This window comes from Chaetodon auriga, chromosome 4 (genome assembly GCF_051107435.1).
Source record: "Chaetodon auriga isolate fChaAug3 chromosome 4, fChaAug3.hap1, whole genome shotgun sequence".
Classification (NCBI taxonomy): Eukaryota; Metazoa; Chordata; class Actinopteri; order Chaetodontiformes; family Chaetodontidae; genus Chaetodon; species Chaetodon auriga.
Genome location: NC_135077.1, coordinates 10,172,704 through 10,191,590, shown reverse-complemented (window position 1 = coordinate 10,191,590; position 18,887 = coordinate 10,172,704). Strand labels below are relative to the sequence as shown.

Sequence of the window (18,887 nt, the reverse complement as noted above, 5' to 3'; positions counted from 1 at the left end):
GCAGGAACAAAACTTGACGACAGTCCATTCAATAGTTGTTGGGGCCTTTCACTAAAAAAACAAGGCAGAAGTCATCAGATAAGCAACAGTAACAACAGACCAAAAGACAACAAAACAACAGCAGACATGCGCCACTGATAATATTCGAAACAGTTTTTATTTTCAAATTGACCAAGAGGGGAGAGGGAGGTTATAATAATAGCAAACATTTGCCTCAAAATATTGATTATTATTACATTTGACTTTGGGGTTGATAAAGGAACACAGTTCAAGAGCAGAAGAAGGGATATACATACATACAGACAGGTGACAGAGCAAAGGAAAAACCAACGTAACGCATTTCATTAAGGTGTTGGGCCATCACGTGCTGCCAGAACAGCCTCAGTGTGCCTTGACATTGATTCTACAAGTCTCTGGAACTCTACAGGAGGAATGAACACCACCCTTCTGAAACATATTCCCTCACTTGGTGTTTTGATGGTGGTGGTGATGGAGAGCGCTGTCTAAAGCATCCAATAGGTGTTCAACTGGGCTGAGCTGTGGTTACTGTGAAGACCAGATTCACATCATTTTAACACTCATCTTAACCACTGAGTGGCCCCTCGTGCTGTACAGATGGGGGCATTGCCATCCTGGAAGAGACGCTCCCATCAGGGTCGAAATAAAGGAACAATTTTGTACTGATTTGCCGTGACTCTTCCCTCTAAGTGGACGCAAATCATGCTGACAAAATGTCCCCCAGCAGGATAACAGAGCCACCAAATCCCCTCACTGTCGAGGTCAAGTGTTCAGGCCTGTACCGTTCTCTTGGTGTACACCACACACACACACATACACACTTTGAGACAATGCTGAAGCACCATATCGCTTTTTCTCTCTTCTGTTATTCCTCTAGTTGTCATTCCAGCCACTCTTCCTCCATCAACACATTGTTGTGACTGAGGCTGCTGCTCTTAGATCTTTCCCTTGTGCTTTCTTTACACAAAATCTGACTCAGCTGGGCCTGCTCAGCACTTTGTGATTGGATGTTAATTGCTTAATTGTACCATGCAGTGCGCCTGTGTGGAAGCCTTTGCTTATGTCGTTTCTCTACTCTTTTAATCAGGTTTTTCCTTCGTCACCCGTCTGTACATACAGTACAGGTAAGCATAGCACTGTTTTACACTGAATACTGGTGTTCTTAGCTTTGTGTATGTGTACAGTATTAAACTAGGACTCTTCAGAACCAAACTGTGTCGTGGAAAAGTGACCTGTGTATCTCTGTGGAGGGGGCCCGCTGTCTTTTCCATGGTGTCCCGTTTCAAATATCTTACACCCAACCTTTCAACAGTTTTTAAACTCTTTCTCCAACCAGGAAAATTATCATTGCAAAAACAGAAAGTTTGTAATGGTGAGACATTCAGACGTTCTTGTACAATGCAAAGCCTGTAAATAAGATTGTATTTGAGATTCTACATGTGGTTCCTAGCAGTGAGAAACATGATTTTCTTTCACACCCCTCGTTTTCCTTCATCGCAAAGCCTGTCAAAAGGTTCCCCATAATCAACAGTTACAACATCCATTTGTCTCTTAAAACACCTTTACATTCTTTGGGCTGGGTATCAGTGACACAAACTATAAACATTTCAACATTACCCTTCAGAGTGATGCCGTACACACAAACTAGTCTATAGAGATTTACGTTTGCTATGTGATGGGTGGAAGACCTGGTTCAAACAATAAGATCCTCACTGTAAATGTTCTCTCCTACTCCTTCTTCGTGGATTAAGTGGAGAAGAGGATTTTTCCCTGCTTAGTTGCATAAATTGCTGATTTAATTAAAAGCATATCTTAGAGGGTTACCATTTGGGACTGGTCTGATGTAGAGTTGTTGTGATTAAGTGTTTGTTGAGCAGTCTGTGTCTGTCATTGTAGAACAATAACACTGCCTGTACTCTTTACAGACGGACAGAAGACCAATGCTCTGCACTGCCTAAATTCCATTTTTTCAGTCACACGTCTGCTTCCATATGAAAATATAATGGGTTACAGTGACAGTTAACATACATACAGACTCTCTCTCACACGCAAACATGTATTCAAGTTGAGCTGTCCCACACACGGGCTTTGCAGAATACTGAGCCCAACCGGAGAGGAAGTTTCTTGAATATTACAATTATTTCTTTATACTGCAACGCAAGAACTGATTGGCTATCGCCAGGGGAAACCAATACTGACCCCCGAGTGATACAAGAAGTAGGATCAAGAAGAGGAGATGCTATATTCAGCCAAACACACACATCCCCATTCACATTCACACTCACACTCACACACACACAGTCTTTACTACACTGGAAACAAAACAACACATTCTAAAAGCTCCTTTGCCAACCATTACACTTCCTCCAATCCAAGGCTTTTCTGTTCGATATGGCTTACAACTGTAGTAGAGGGGCTGAGCCCATTTCCATCTGTACCTAAACTGGCCTTAGGCACAGCCCCGGGTTTAACTGCTGTTTGAGAACTGAGAGATGAGTGAACTGAACTGCATGAAGGTTTCTGAGGCCTAGGAAGAGAAAGAAGGACAAAACACTGATGATACAGAAGACCATGAGACCATACAATGACGTCAGTCCATTCCAATCTGGGTGAAAGGCTGAAAGTGACTTTTCTGTCTAATCGATCATATCTCAGCCCCCCTTCGCCCCTCGACTAAAACAACAATAGGAATAATAAAAATGCATATTTTTTTTTTTACTATATTGGAGACTTCTCCCTCCACGCAAAACAACAGTGAAGGCTCTAAGAAATCTGGGTCAAATTTGCTTCAATCACCACACCCTTCGTGACACTTCTTGCTCTGGTCTTTGCAGCATCACTGTCTAATCCTTCCTGGTCTGGTTCCAGACTGAGGCAGATGCAAAAAACTTTCCACATTCCTGAGAAGACAAGTACCATCCAGCAACTTCAAAACCCTTACTAAGTCAATTATTGTAAGACACAAGGGGCGACGAACACACACACACACGCACGCACTCACACGCCGAGCACAGACACTCTCATGCCCACTCATGCACACAAAGATTGTACTCCGAAAAACACACACTAGCTCACAGAATCACACCACAGATTACAAACGACTAGGGCTTGACAGTGATTTACTGTACACAACCACATCAAGTGCTAAAGTTTCCGGGGGGATGAGGATATACTGTTTGTTACGTATAGGGCTCTCTGACTGTTAAAAAATAATCCCTACTATATACACACGCATGAGCTTTATTAGGGGTAATATCTTGTTGGAAAATATATATACGCCTTTGAATAGTCTGCTTGAAATAAAAACAACATAATTGACTATGTTATTGGCACTTGGAATCTCTAAACCCGTCACACGTACAGTGATCATCCTGTGAATAATTCAGTTAAACTGTCATCTAATTTCTTGCCAGCCATAATGTGTACTTACAAAGTTAAAAAGAGCCATTTTTTTTGTCTCAGAGACACAGTGTTTAAAAACACAACTTCCACGAAAAAACCCAAGCCCAACCATTTTTTTTTTAAACAAACTGAACTTTAAAGCCTTATTCTGGACTTTTTTTTTTTTTTTAGAGAAGGGGGAGAGGAGGGGTTCTGAGAGAGCGCGTCACTGCTCCGTCTCTGACCAGAAAACACTTGAACAAAGTAAAAATTCAGTTTTCAAAAGCGACTAATAAAAGCTTACACAGTTATTCTTTCCATGCAATCATATAAAATACTACATTTCTGTTTCCTGTTAGGCTATAGTGGATATTTACAAGTTTTTCTTATCATACAGTAAATCTGTACAAGGTCAGTCCACTCTGACACACCTTCAAAAAAAAAAAAAGAAGTCTGTCTTTACCGTGGCAATAAGGTGTTCTCTGGATTTTTGGAGACTAGAGCTCCCTCTGGTGAGGGAAACGGGGATTTTAATCCATCCTGTTGCCATGCTGACGATCCTCGGCGAGTTCCTTGCAGACTTTCCTTTTTTCCTATGACTCATTTCGTTCAGATGGAGGAAGGGAGGGCATCGATTTGGGGGGGAAAGGGAAGTTGCAGCAATCCCTTAAGAGTTTCACACGTTTTTCCCCCGGGCTTTACTGTGGCTGGCTGCTGACACTGTCAGTCCTGTGCGATGACGGGGCTTTCTGCTGTTTCTGCGGCTGTGGTTTCAGCTGCTGCTGGTGCCTCTGGAGGAGAGATTGTTGTTGCTGCTGTTGCCGTTGCTGCTGCTGCTGCTGTTGTTGTTGTTGTTGCTGTTGTTGTTGTTGTTGTTGTTGTTGTTGCTGTGGTTGCTGTTGGTGTGTCGCCTGGGTGAAGGTGCCCTGTTGTTGGAGTGGGAAAGCTGCCTGCAGAATCAGCTGGGTAGACTGGTTACTGTGGAGAAGACGAGTGCCCTGGTGGAAAAAAACATCGCAAGAGTATTAGAATATGAGGAGGTTACCGCTGTCAATTAAATTCTCTTTCACCAAGGCAAAACCTATGAATAACTATCAGAATGTGTATTTAGATAAATGATGTTTGTGCCCTCTACTGATACCTGTAGGAACTGCTGCTGTTGCTGCTGCCCCTGCTGGCCGCTCTGAGCGACTACAGTCGTCTGGTTTTGGCCATCGGGCTGACCTTGGGGTGGCTGGGCTGGTTGTAGAGTCAGGGTCTGGGTTTGCCCTCCCTGCTGAATTGATATAGGAGTTAACAGGGAACAACACAGAAAATGTAGAATAAGACGTAGATGAGAAATTAAGTTATGTGTGGAGTAATGTCGGTTAGGAAGAACTTAGAAGTACCATGACCTGCATGGATGAGACTCTTCACAGACAATATTGTTGACCATGTACTTCTCTTAGAGAGACCCCTCACATTAAGTCTTATCATTAGTACCACCTAATACATTCAAACTGATCAATAGTGGGATTCATTCTAATCTCTCTGTGAGCTGCTTTCAGGAGTAGACTAAAATATTACTGTTTTCCTGAGGCACACACATTTTCCACTGAGCAAACAAGCCAATTTTCCCCAACAATGCCATGGTTTTTATTCCATTCTACTTAACACTTTCACACTGTAACCACACTCTGTCAGCACTGAGCAGCTGGGTGGCTGCATGCCTTGCACATGGTCGCTTGGATCAACTCTACAGTGTTTTTTTCTTTTTATGATCTTGAGTTTCATTAGTTGCTCTATGACTCATACGACTTTGCACTTACCTGCTGACCACCAAATGGGTTGTACGCAGTGACCACCTGTCCCATGAACATGGAGGTGGGCACCATGACTGCTCCACAAGCCATTGGAGCTGTCACGAGCTTAGTCACCAGCTGCTGCCCTGCTGGGAACCTGAACAGAATGAAGTGGAAAAAAGGGAAATGAAACAGGAAGAAAAAGTTAATGACGGGAATCATGAATCATACTGGATGTCTATGATTCAAATCTTCTTGTACAGATTGTTTGCTAAGGAGGGGTATTCCTCTTTCAGTATCAGGTTTGGTTGTCTACTTACCGGATCTGTCGGTCCTGTGTGAAGGTGGCCACAGCGGTGCCTTGCTGTGTGTTGTTCTGTGGCAGGCTGGTGCTGATCTGCAGCACGTTGGGCTGCCCCGGCTGGGAAATCATCATGGTGTTGTATAGCGGAGCCGATACAGAGCCCTGGGTCTGGGTTTGGGGCTGAGGCTGGGGTTGGGGCTGTGGCTGGGGCTGGGGCTGGGGCTGAGGCTGAGGCTGGGGCTGAGCCTGCAGAGGTTGCTGCGGCTGACGCTGGGGCTGCAGAGTGGCAATGTGGGGAAGGAGGGAGGGACAGAACATGAATTATTTTAAAACAGAGTAAACTTCGGGCCATTTCTTCACAGATTTCTGATGTCCAATTTGAACATAGCTTCAAAGATATCCAACAGATCACAAATCCACAGTCATGTAATGCAACAGAGTATGGATGGTACTGCTCACTAACTAAAATATGATGGTTTGTAAGTTTTAAAGTACTCCAATATCCCACTGCCACTGGGAGTTTTCTGTGAAATCTCTTACATGGTTAAACACAACCAACACGCCCTTCCTGTCATCTGAATGAGATGCAACCATTACAAGTTCAAAGAACAGCACTGTGTTTGTGAAATTCTACACATATATGTGGACACATGTGACCAGTAGTATCAAAGGTTCACTCAAGATTACAAGATCACAAGACCCCACCTGGGGGAGCTGCACGTTCATCGCGCCACCCTGCTGCTGCAGCAACATCTGTCGGGATGGAAACGTTAAATGTCAGGCCACTGTGATCTGTGTGTCTGTCTGCACTGCATGCAGTTGTTTTTGTACATTCATTTGCTCAGTTTAAATACAGATTTATTGTACTAGCAGAATAATTTACTGAAAGTTCATTCTCTTTACGGGGCGCATTTTCGGGTAGTGAAATTGCGGTTTCCTCTGAATTGAATAAAAATAATACAAAATACATGTTCTTGTTCTGATCTAGGTCAAAGTCAGGTAGGACACAACAGGAAAAAGGCAAAGCACAACACACCTGCTGATCTTTTTAAAAAAAGAAGAGAGGTGGCGTGCTAGTTTTGTTCAAATGAGCAATTTAAAATATTTGGAAAACATCACAGGGAGAAAGCTGAATGCTTTTGGCTAAGATCTGCAATATTTTCCAATGAAAGTGACTCTTCAAAAAGGTAAGTATGCTATTATTCTGTGAGTAAAAAGAAACCCTTTCAGTAAACTAAAGTAGCACTCGGATAATTAATTTTCTTTTTTTTGGCAAAAGGTTAGGTGCAGTTATACATGTTCAATTTTACCAATTAACTCTGTCTTTCTTCTGTCCAACCCCAACTAAGTAAAACTGAGGAAGTCAGAGATGAAGAGAAATGAGGGAGGAGGGAAACAAAATGAAGGAAGAGAAGATTTCAGACAGTGAGGAGTGAGTGCACTACATTATAAAGGTCACATCTGAGACATTTAACTATAGACTAAATCTAATATGCCTTTAGCGAACTCGACCTACATTCAAACCTCTGTTTGCATGAAAAGGCAACATCTGACATGCTGAAATCCTGCTGCCTTGACATCATCGTGTGTGTGAGTCTATGTCTTACCTGTATGCCCTGTCCCTGGACTCTCTGTAGTTGCTCTTGGATGTGTCTCAGTTCCTCCTGCTGTCGCTGGATGTTGGCCTGGATCATTTTCGTCCTCTGTTCCAGCTGCTCCTTCAGATGCTGCATGGCATTCACCTGCGCTGAGAACTCCATCACTGGCTGCGGGTGGAGAGAGGAAAAGAACCGGTTACTCACTCCACTATGTGTACATGCATTCAGCGGAAACTGACGTTCCACAATAGAGCATCGAGATGTGAATCGATAAGAGGTTCCTAATTGTCTGATCCATCGAAATCCTCTGCCTTCAAGCAGTACGTCAGTGACCTTAGCAGGCTTTTTCTTTGCCTTTGAAAACCTAAATATTCACCAAGTATTCTCTCATTTCATGCATTTTAGATGATGATAAACAGACTGTTCGGACAGCAAGCTCTTGTGCTACAGCACTCTTGACTTGACTCACCTGCATTTATCAGGAATCAATAAGGGAATTGATTAAACAGATAGGCAGGATCGATAATGACATTGGTGTCAATAAAATCTTATAAATTCCCATCCCTGCTTTTTTACTGAAAGAAGATTAGTCTATAGTCACAACTGTTTCTTGTTTTTTTTTTTTTTTTTTTTTAATCGACTGAAAGTTTAATGGATTGCTTCAGCTCTACCCCACAACACACTATCATGTAATAAAAAGTGTGGTGCCACCGTTCTCACCTGTACGTTTGCCTGTAGCTGCTGCTGCTGCTGCTGCTGCTGTGGCTGTTGTTGCTGTTGTTGCTGCTGCTGAGTGATCATACCTGGAGTCACACTCTGGCCTGTGGTCTGAGAGCACATAGACTGCAAACATACAGATAATGCAGAGAATCATGAGGAATGAAGTGTATGAATTTGTTACATTACATTTCCTTAACCACGCTGAATAAAATGCCTATATTTGCAACACATGAACATGAATCGTGATGACAAAAAAAAATCTGTCAAAACAGGATGTTGTGGTTTGCTATGTGTTGGTGTTTTGGCCAATCAAGTCTCACCTGGCTGCTGATGGATGAGCGACGCTGTGATGTCTTCTCCATGGTGGAGGCCAATGACTGCCGAGGAGGTGTGGCTGTGTCCATGTGTAGCTTGGAGGCTGTTGCTGTGGAGACAGAATCATTGATGTGCAGGAGTTATAACTCTAGATGCTGCTGTTGATATTATATAAACTTCCAAAAGGGTTTTGTGAACTGATGTGATGTGGGTATAACTGATTAATGTTATGTATGTGCGTGCAACTGTGTGTGTGTCCTCACAAGTGCAAGTGTTGTCGGAGACATGCGATGAGGACTTGCGGGAGCTCCGTGAAGAGGTTGAAGGTGTTCGGCTGTGGTCAAATCGCTCCAGAGCCTCCTTGAGGCTAGATGTATTCAGCTGTGACTCAGAGCCAGAGTCCTGACTCTATGAGCAGATAAACAGAGGGAAAATACACTTGACAGGCAGTCCTTTAAAAATAAGTCAGACTGCATGCAGGTGAAAATGACAGGACTGATAAATCCAAAAAAATGTTAAAAATCCATGAAATTTAATTTGAACCGACAGCAATACACCGCATGCGCTCCAGGCTGCGATCCTATCAATACATGCTAACTAACAGCTACTAGATGGACAACCCAAAAGGGTCATTTATCAACAAATATAACTGCATTTATGTGAGATTAACAACCACCATCCTGGGGTTTTATGGCCTATACCTAGGGCTTGTGAATTCTCGCCAAAGTTTGATTTATGATACATCTGTTGTTCTCATCTCGATATAATCACTGACCAAAGGGATTGAGACAACGGCAGAGAACAATAGTCACATTGTCAGAGATTTGTAGACAGTGTGAGAAATGTTAATAGACAGTAGCAACTCACTGACAGAAGTGAGTGGGAACACATTTGGAAGAAAGCAGGCTTTAGACGTCCAATTGTATGAGGCAGTTTACAGTTTACATCAGAAACACATTTAGGGGTTTTATCTTGTGAGCCTTTAAACAAATGTAATAAGATAATAGCCCCAAATGAAGCCGAATTTATTATTTTGTATGTTTAAGACATCAACAAATTGAAGTTCAAGTACTTTACTGATAGTTTTGCTACTCATTCTTAAAAAACAAATCTACAAATTCAACCGCAATATGTTGTTTTTACAGTTTCTCCTGCATACCAGGCATATGGTGATTCCTTTCCTTATAAGGATTGTGCATTTATGAAAACAGTTGAGTACAGACCAGTAATTTCTCACCTTATCTGCAGCAATTTCTGGGTTAGACTCCTCAATGCCCAGCTCTCTGCGCTGTTCTGCCCTCACCTCTGCATAGCTGCATTAAAAAAAAAAAAGAGGAAGATTTGAAGAACGATTGGTGAAAAAGCAAGGTGGTGTGCAAGAGATGTGAGGACAATTTAGAAATGTAGATCACTGAAGTGGATATGAGGAGCTTGTATTATTAGAGTCTGAACATTGGTTTGGAAATGTCCAAGAATAAGACCAAGACGAATTCTCTGATAAATGTCTCAGAGAAAAATGGAAGATGAGCGAGCATTCAGCTGCAGTACCTGACTACTGTGTGCGTGCAGACAATAAACTCAGGCCGCGAGTTCCACTGGTGATAGGTGATGTAGTAGTGTGTCTGCAGCCAGATCCACTGTTGACCTTTAGTCAGGAAACGGTAGTAGCAAGACTTCCCTTTACCATACTGCATCACTGAACAGGAGAGATGTTGGAGAGAATGAGTTCAGAAGCCCTTTACAAAAAATAAAAAAACCTGAACTCCAAGTGTGTAGATGTGAGCCCTCACAGTGCTCGTGACACTTGGCCAGTGTCTCCAGGTCGTCCACGTGGTAATAGTCGTACCCTGATGTTCCCAGAACCTCGAAAGGCAGGTAACCTATGATTGGTGGAGCTCTGAAAAGGAGAAATGACATCATCATAAATCACACTGACAAACTAAAACAGAAGGCCAATCACAGCGCAAAGTGGGAGAAAATGCAAGATTGTCGTTTTCAGAAAGTTAGAGAAATGGTTAATCTGTAGTCAGAAAGACGTGGCAGGGAGGGGGTCTCTGATGCTATACAACTGTCAGAGTTTACTAGTAGCTAAAGGAAGAATACACAATCAAATGTGTGTTTATGTTTACCTATGGTCTAAAAAGAGGAACTTCCATTCTAGACTGTGCCGGGAGGTGAATTCTTCATTGGGCTCCTCCACTGTACACATCTCCTACGAATTTAAAAACAAAAGCAACAGAGGAGATACAGTGTATTAGATGAAATGATCATGAATTACAGTGTGATTTTATTTGCACGTGAGAGTGTTTAAGAATACCTTGATAAACTGAGGTTTGGCCAGCCGGACAGTGGCTACAAAGCACACCTGGTCATCAAACGCAGGTTGTAGTGACCGCTGTAGCACTCCCGCTAGACCATTCCTCGTGATGTTGGGAACTACACAACAGAGCAGAGTTTGCCATTGAAAAGGCATGTGACACTTTGTGCAGTGTCCAACTGATACTGGTGCACTTTCCTGAATATGGAAGTTTGTTATGCCAAGAGATAAATATATTTAAGTGGCGTACCATTGTTAAGTGACTTGAAGTTGCCAATGAATTTAACATATTCGTAGACAGGAGGTTGTTTGGGGTCAATGGCTCCTCGCAGCATATGGCAGCAGAACTCCATGTGGTTCTTAGCTGGAACAAAAAAACAAAAAAACAAAAAATACAACTTAGGTCAAAAATATGATGTAGCATCCAGTAAAAACATTGTTCGTGTTTAGAATGCTTAATGAGGCTCGAAGGAAATCAAAACAAAACGGTGATAATGTGTCCAAGCGTCACAAAAAAATTAGAGTATTTTTAGATGTTCTGCATTGCTGCATAACGCTGTACTTAGAATGCACTTTGTACTCCCAACTGAGGAAATATCTCAGATTATTTTATAGATTTCTCCCAAATTGCTTCCCAACACACAAAAGATAAGCAGGACTTACATTAAACATTAGTTACAGAGCTGTGAAACACTGAAAATCTTTTTCATTTAAATTCATCACACTTTTTCAATATGTTGGGATAATCATGGGTTTCTAGTTTCCAACACAAACAAAATTAGACATTGTCTGTGGATATTAAGAGCTCAAACACACATTTATATTGATAAATCAAACTACGGAAATAATAAAACTGCAAGCTGTGTGTCCAGAAGTGTGGAGGTAAATGAATGATATTCCCATTTAACCACTGTGCACACAATACAGTCCAGTATTATTGGATAATGTTGAAACAGGCAGCACATATGGTGTAATCTGACTCGGGGTGTTACTGACTCTTCAGGAAATCGGTGCTAAGGCTCTCTGCATCGGTAGGGTGCGTGGACAGAGCCTTGTACACTTCGGAGTGTTCCCCAATTGGCAGGAAGTTTAACAGGTTCTGATCCACCAGGTCCGTCTGGGAGACACACACACACACAAATCAGAAGAATGGCCAAACCGGTTTTTTAGCACACATAGGTCATCCCAACGTGTTTCATCCCAACGTCCAAGCCACAGACACGCGCACAAAAAAAAAAAATCCTGCTAAAGCCCGTTTTACAATGCAATGGATGACTAATACATACCAGGCAAAAGACAGTGTTACTCACTGGTAGGTGTTCTAGTAGTGAGGTGACACTCTCGGAGACATAAAGGATGTTCCCATCAGTCATTATTGCTATAAAGAACCCATCCAGAGCCTGACAATACAAGACAAGATAAAGAGAACACCCCGTGATGTCGGTCTGCAGCAGTGGAACTAAAAGACTGTCATCAATTTGTCTTTTGTTAAAAAATGAACAAATAAACAAATCTGTCAAATCTGTTAAAATCATACAGAGACTTTTTTACTTTTACAAATAAAATCCAAATACAATTGAGTTTATTGAGGTGAAGTAGAATTAATCTTGACCCTGCTCATGAAAAATTTACTACAAGAATAAAATAACACCTGCGTTGTCACGTAACAGGCAGGATTACAGTACAAACTGTGAGATTTCTGACCTCCAGCATGAGCTGGGTAAACTCCTCGTTGCTAAGAAATGGAGGCTTCCAGTCCTGCCTGATCTCACTCGACTCCGACTGGGCTGCGATCTCTGATGGAGGAAACAAAGAAAGCAAATGGAGTAAAACAATGACGTGACAGGACACAAAAGAGACGACACAGAGACAAAGCACACAATATCACAGGGCAACGTGCTACAAAAACACATCGATAGTACAAGGTTCAGAGTGAAAACAAGGCAATTAAACAAAACACTAGATAACACATTGCACCAGTGAAGTGGCAGCTGACGGTTAATTATAATGCATACATGGAACTGATAAGAGCTGGGATTAAAAAAAAAAAAGGTAATCCATGCGCGATAATTAAATATTTCAGATTAAGAGGATAATCCCAGTATTCAAATAGCGATCAACTAAAATTATGAGGGAAGAGGAAGTCAAGGACGTAAATTTAAAGTAGCTCAATCACGCAATTAAAGTATGGAATAATTACTCATTGTGATAAATTAAGTACACAAGTTGCAGTCAAAAGGTTAAAATTAATTAAAGAGTAACAGTCCTCCAACCAAAGAGAGCTTGTTCCTTTAAACAAGCTCTAGTAAAGACAGTAAACAAGCACAGACAACAGTGTACACGAGAGCGGTAAAAAAACGATCAAACTAAATATAGAGCAAGCAGTGTCCACCCTGTGACACGGCCGACACCGGAGGTGAGGGTGGTAGAAAGCCCTGACCTTTGTGTTTACACAGGAAGTCAATGCTTTTCTGCAGGATGGTGGACTTGTCCATCTTCCTGGTGTTGCCCGGCAACATCGTGCCGAGTTCCTTGATGAGGACATTGAACTGGTCTCTCCGTTTCTTCTCAGACTTGTTACGGGACACACTGCAATCAAAGCCACAGTTGGAAACGAGATAGCAAACGTTTTAGAGATTTATTTTGTCACCTCTGACATAGCGAAAAAACATGAAGACCCTGAAAATAAGCAGGTGTAACCTTTTTTTGTCAGGTTAAAGCACTAAAGCTGCTGTGGACGGCATACAATAACATCAGTTTCAAAGTAGGATATTCTCACTGGAGCTAAAAACTTAAATGAGTCAAATGTTGACTGAGTTAATAAGCACGGTCTGGTCCTTTAAATACCACGCGATGCTTTATGAAAAGGACTGGTGTATATCAAGCACATACTACAAGCAGCATTGCTATAGCGTGTTTACCTTCATATCTATCTTACCGTTTTGCTTTGTCCTTTTCATCTTCTTCCATCAACCCATCAAAGATGCTACAATCATCCCTACAGGAGGAGAGACAAAATATTAATACTGCGCTTTCCTGTGCATGCACGTTTGTTGGCAGCTTGAAAGCAGATACGTATTGTTAATTTTAGCCAATGACGGATGTTGGCTAATGAGAGGATTCCTACATGCCAGGAGCAGGTTTATTTTTGGTCACACAGAAAGAGAGTGAGAGGGGAATGTGTTGTGCTTGCCAAGAAGGTTACGGGTGCATTTTGTGTAACAGGGTGTGATGTTGCCTACGCTTCAATTAATATGGGTCAATGCAAATATTTTCATTTGTACTGACAGAGCTCTTTAATATATTTCAATTTGACTATTCTGGTGCCTACAAAAGGCAAAGAAGAAGAAGAAGAAATAAAAGGAGTACTTGATTAATAAACACCATTATGGATACAATGTTTCTGCTAATGTGTATATCTAAACATACGTTGTACTTGTGTCCACACATGTATAGTGTGTATGTATGTCATTTATGACAAAGTGACATATTGTCTGTGTGTACGTTGCAGCATACCCTATGCTTGATGTCATGGTGGCTGCTGATCAGGGCTGTGGTTGCAGTGATTTGCTCTTGAGGCGTGAGGTAGGCATTTGGAAGACCACCTGGACAGACAGAAAAACACACACACACACACACACACACACACCCACACCCACACACACACACACATATACATATAAAATATGGCCTAAAAACACGAGTGAATGTTTTGGCAAACAATGTACCTGAAATCTGGAAAAGAGCATATTTTTGGTCAGTCAGACATAACATATGTTGCTATATGGACTAGGGAACATGTGTATGTGTATGTAAATAAAGCATAATTAAATTTACTCATTCAGAAAAAACGGTCTGTGGGATGAAACTTAAACGTCTTCCGTAAGCTAATTTAAGTTCATCATAACACAGGTCTCTGTGCATATGTGTGCAGTCACTTCTCACCCCAATGCAGCTTATGCACGCGGTTATTTAACGTCTTTTCTCAGGCGTCGTAGAAAGGGTTTGGGGTCAAAGATGACTCTATGGTCAAAACTGACGTTGAGGTCATTGGGGTCACGAGTGGGCACCAGATCGTGGAAAAGACATGGTGCTCAGCCAAACCTGCAGAGAAATCAGAACAGAAGACTGGAGTCATGTGGGGTCATCGGGTCAACATCCCATCTTTACTGCTCTGAGGATAGTCAAGAAAACCTGGTATTAAATGGGCTACAGGTTAAGTTAAAGACCATAGCATCGATTAGCTCCGATGTTATTGGTTCTGCTGTCAGTATTGGACGAATTAAGACAGGAATTAAGTCTGTGATGCATTTTTACTTCCCCCAAGAAGAGAGGTCTCTCTCTGAGCCTGTTGTATGTGTGAGAGCCAGCTCTCTCACACAAGCACAAGCATACGTACAAACGTACACGTACACACACACACACACACACACACACACACACACACACACACACACACACACACACACACACACACACACACACACACACACACACAGAAAGTAGTGGAGAGATTTTTGCATGTTAATAAATCAATTACTGGAATATGTGTGTATATATATATATATATATGAATTCATTTGTTTTAACTCTTGAAAAAGAACAAAAAGAACTGATAAGATTACCATTAAAGTACCAAATCATATAAGCAGTATCAGTGAGAAGAGTAGGACTATTAAAATCTTAAAGATGTCCATTCTTGCTCTCTGCAGAGTCCAATTACAACTGCTGTTTACAAATTACAATTTGCATAAGATAAAAAGGGATCTGAAAAGAGATACAAAGTCCTATATAGAAAAAAACCCATCTCGGTTTTAGCCTACATTAATGCATCAATGTACATTAATCAATTAATTTTCTTTATATTTTCTGAAAAATCGCTCAACCTACCAGTTTTTACTGCTGGTACACATGCAGAATCTGATATTGTTTGTTAAAAATAGCTCACTTGCAAATACAGCGGATCAAGTATATATCTTAAAGTGAGATGCAGCAGAACAACATGTTATCAGCCCGTGTAGCAGATCACATTCACTGATTCATCAATTGTTCTGTTTTATAGCAAATTTTAGTGTTATTTAGCAAAAACTAATTTGCATGCTGCTGCAAAAAAAGCCCAGTTCATACTGTCAGTGACAGTATATATGTATGTGTGTGTGTGCGTATATATCTATATACGCACACACACACATACATATACTTAAAATCCTAGTTATTGCACCACACCACAGTCTTTAAAGTTTGAATACCGTACATCAGTGCAGTAAGGGAAACCTGCAATAAATCAATTATTATGCATACAATATTAGTACTTCAGAAACTCGTTCAGAGGACAGTGACCCAGGAATGGAAAAAGTGGTGAATAAGTATTTTTTAAACTTACTTTCTGGAATGTCTCTTTTTAGGCAAAACAAGCTGTCTTAGTTCCGATCCTTCCAGGCACTGACAAATCTTCACGTGTGAGCCACAACTCACCTGCAATACAAATAGCCCACACTCATTTTCAAACATACCGTGGAGCCCGTGTTAACTATTTACCATGCATGCAAATTCTAGAGATCAACAGAGAATATAAAAAGGTGGTTGCGGCAAGCTGGAAATGGGAATTTAGGACTGCAACCTACTGACCAAGTGATTAATAATTTTTGGTTAATAAATTGTCAGAAAACGCCCATCACGTTCTCAGAGGCCAAGGTGCCAAGTCCAAATGTAAAATATATTCATCCTCCTGGGCTGCAACTAGTGAGTATCAGTTAATCTGCCAGTTATTTTTCTGTCACAATATCCTGAAGCTAACAATGAGGTTTAAATAGTGTCTGAGACTGCAAAAAAACAAAGATATTCACTTTATGGTGGTATGAAACACAGAAAAGCATCAAGGCCTCACAACTGAGATGTTGGAACCGATTAACATTTGGAAATTTAGTTGGAAAAAAATGACCCATTCAATTAATCAATTATCAAAACAGTTACTGACTAATTTTCTGTCACTCGATTAGATCAGTTCATCTTTTCAACTCCATTACTTTCACCATTTATTGATTGCTATTCTCAATCATTTGGTCACATTTTGCAGTCCAAGGTGCTAAAAAAAACTAAATTAAAACTTAAATATTCATACTATCCTCACAATTAAGAGGCTGTAACTACTGAATGCAGACATCTTGTTTGAAAAAATATGTTTATTAATCAACTAATCATGTTTGTGATGTCTAACAGCAGTCTAACAATGACCAAGACCAATAAGACAACATACTAGAGCTGCAAACAAGGGTTATTTTCATTGTGTATTAATCTGTTGATTATTTATTCATTAATCAATTACTTGTTTGGTCTATAAAATCCCTGAAAACGGTGGAAAATGTTAACTGGTGTTTTTCAGCCCACAACCCAAAAAAATTCAGTTTACTGTCACAGAGGAGTGAAGAAAACTAGATATTAGATAATAAAAGTACTAGATAATATTCACATTTAAGAAGCTCGAATCAGACAGTTTTGACTTTTTATTCTTAATTCAAACCAATTGATCGATCAAAATCGTTATCAGTTAACTTGGCAGTTGACAACTAATTGATTCATCGTTGCAGCTCTACATCCATCCCCCACACGAAGCCCATTTCACAGGATTTTGTGGTAAGGTATGGCGGTATACACAGGAAGGTCAGAGTGGGTACAGAAACACATATGATAACATTATAACCTCGCTAGATTATCTTATTGCACTACTTCTAGTGAGAGATCACAGTGAGATTCATTCATTTTGTTTGACCACCTTAAGGACCCCGGAGTGGTCCCGGGTCTCTACTTTGGGAGGCACTGGCCTGATCTACAGTCACGTATTACTGATGGCCAATAAGTGAAGCTTCGTTAGACTGAGCTTCTCCATTGGGCGACTGCTCACTGTACACCTCTGCCAATGAATAAACACTGATATTAGCAATATGGCCCGGTGGAGAGACCATATAATGCAGTCGACCAAAATAGCCATTAGCTATCAGAATGGCACAGTAGCATTTTTAATAAATCTACCTTTTAGTGCCACAGGTGTTCGTTATACAACCGAAGGAGAGCAGCTCGTATCGCTAGCTAGCAGGCTAACTAAGCTTGCTACCGAAAACTGCCCATTTAACTCAGAGATTTAATGCTCTTACTGCCCCCATTTCCTCCCGCTACGCTCCCAAACACTGAATGACACAGTTATGGCAGGTAAAGCACTTCGCGTTTGTGAAATAAACAACAGGAATATCAGTCCGTACCATGGCAAGCTGGCGCCGAGCCTCAAGCTGTCACGCAACAACTGACATTGAAGACAAAATAATCCCTGAAATATTACCGTTGGTCCTCAAACAGCGCGAGCAAACTGATCTTAAACATCCGCGCGGGACAAGATCCGCGTAAAATCCCACAAAAACCTAAGTGTCGGTGGCGGAGAAACGTCTAAAAGCAGCAATGGTGGAAACATTTTCGCGGCAGATGTATGTACACACTCACTCACTTACACACACACACACACACGCTGACAGGGATACGCGCACACGCTCGCCCACTCGTACACATAGACACAGGCTGCTCTGAATGTGGGTCACTGGGCCTTGCTCTCCCTCAAGCGTGCGGAAACAGTCCCGGAGCCTCCTCTGCAGTCCGTCCGCTTCCGCACGCTAAAAAAAATACACCGTCTACCGACCGCAGCGGCCGTGCTACTTCACCTTCGACGACCACCGCTGGCCCTGGATGTGCATTTAAAAATTCTTACCTTCTTGAATGGTCGACAGCAGCCTCCGTATTTTGCTTACATGAACGTTGCATCGAGGAGGTGGGGGCCGGGAGGACTCCGGGTTGGGGAGAAAAACAGGAGGCCTACTTCATATTACGACGTACAGTCATGCGCAATGGAGACAGTAGGGCGCACTATTTTGCAAGTACAGTAGCAGCAAAAACGGATGGGATCGCCTTTGGAGGGGAAGTGACTCCGCGTGTTTCTGTGGCTTTTCCAGCCGGACTCGTTCGCTATCAGTGTCACCTAGTCTATGATAAAAAAATAAAAAAAAAGTGAAAGGTGGCGAATCCGCGTAGTGACTCGCACGTTAATGCGTTTTAAGGATGGATACTCTGCCGGAAAGTAGAAATCGAGTTAATAAGTATTTTATTAAAGTCTTGAGAGAAGACATTTTAAACACCACCCTATTTAAATGTTTTGCTCTCATAGAAGTATGAATTATTAACAGCGCCGTGTTATCTTGAGGAAAGCACAGTTTAGGTTGCGGTGAATGGACCGTGAATGTGACATTGGACGGTGGCCAGGACGGTGCAGAGCAGGATAGGGATGGCCCAGGCTGATGGCAAGGGGTTTCCCCTTTTATCGACATCCAATCAGAAGCTCTATAGACCGTGACGTTTTACCTGTTCAGGGTCGAGGTTCCCCTAAACTCACATTATGGTGCATTTTGACATTA

General features: G+C 41.6%; 1 protein-coding gene across 7 annotated transcripts; it reads right to left on the bottom strand.

The window, feature by feature from the left end:
* Positions 1 to 138: 138 nt before the first annotated feature.
* Positions 139 to 18,341, bottom strand: clockb (clock circadian regulator b). Of its 7 annotated transcripts, none has more exons than XM_076729552.1 (24): positions 18,188 to 18,309; positions 15,818 to 15,909; positions 14,380 to 14,538; positions 13,951 to 14,039; positions 13,373 to 13,432; positions 12,875 to 13,023; positions 12,139 to 12,230; positions 11,745 to 11,834; positions 11,431 to 11,551; positions 10,685 to 10,798; positions 10,435 to 10,553; positions 10,247 to 10,329; positions 9,908 to 10,014; positions 9,666 to 9,813; positions 9,355 to 9,430; positions 8,381 to 8,525; positions 8,123 to 8,226; positions 7,803 to 7,925; positions 7,092 to 7,250; positions 6,190 to 6,237; positions 5,501 to 5,760; positions 5,208 to 5,337; positions 4,541 to 4,675; positions 139 to 4,397 (listed from the first exon to the last, which is right to left on the bottom strand). In XM_076729552.1, exons 4-24 carry the CDS (start codon positions 13,965 to 13,967, stop codon positions 4,098 to 4,100), a joined length of 2,580 nt encoding a protein of 859 aa, XP_076585667.1. In that variant the 5' UTR covers positions 13,968 to 14,039; positions 14,380 to 14,538; positions 15,818 to 15,909; positions 18,188 to 18,309; the 3' UTR covers positions 139 to 4,097. The 7 variants fall into 7 exon arrangements, with proteins under 7 accessions (XP_076585667.1, XP_076585669.1, XP_076585672.1 ...); XM_076729554.1 differs by having other exon boundaries at positions 4,541 to 4,672; XM_076729557.1 differs by having other exon boundaries at positions 5,501 to 5,742.
* Positions 18,342 to 18,887: the final 546 nt, after the last annotated feature.

What these genes read in the sequence shown, in the direction of transcription:
- clockb (XM_076729552.1), bottom strand. An exon ending in CCAAACCTCAGTTTATCAAG is followed by an intron (nt 10,330 to 10,434) that starts GTATTCTTAAAC and finishes TTAAATTCGTAG; the next exon opens with GAGATGTGTACAGTGGAGGA. An exon ending in AACAGCAGCAGTTCCTACAG is followed by an intron (nt 4,398 to 4,540) that starts GTATCAGTAGAG and finishes TTTTTCCACCAG; the next exon opens with GGCACTCGTCTTCTCCACAG.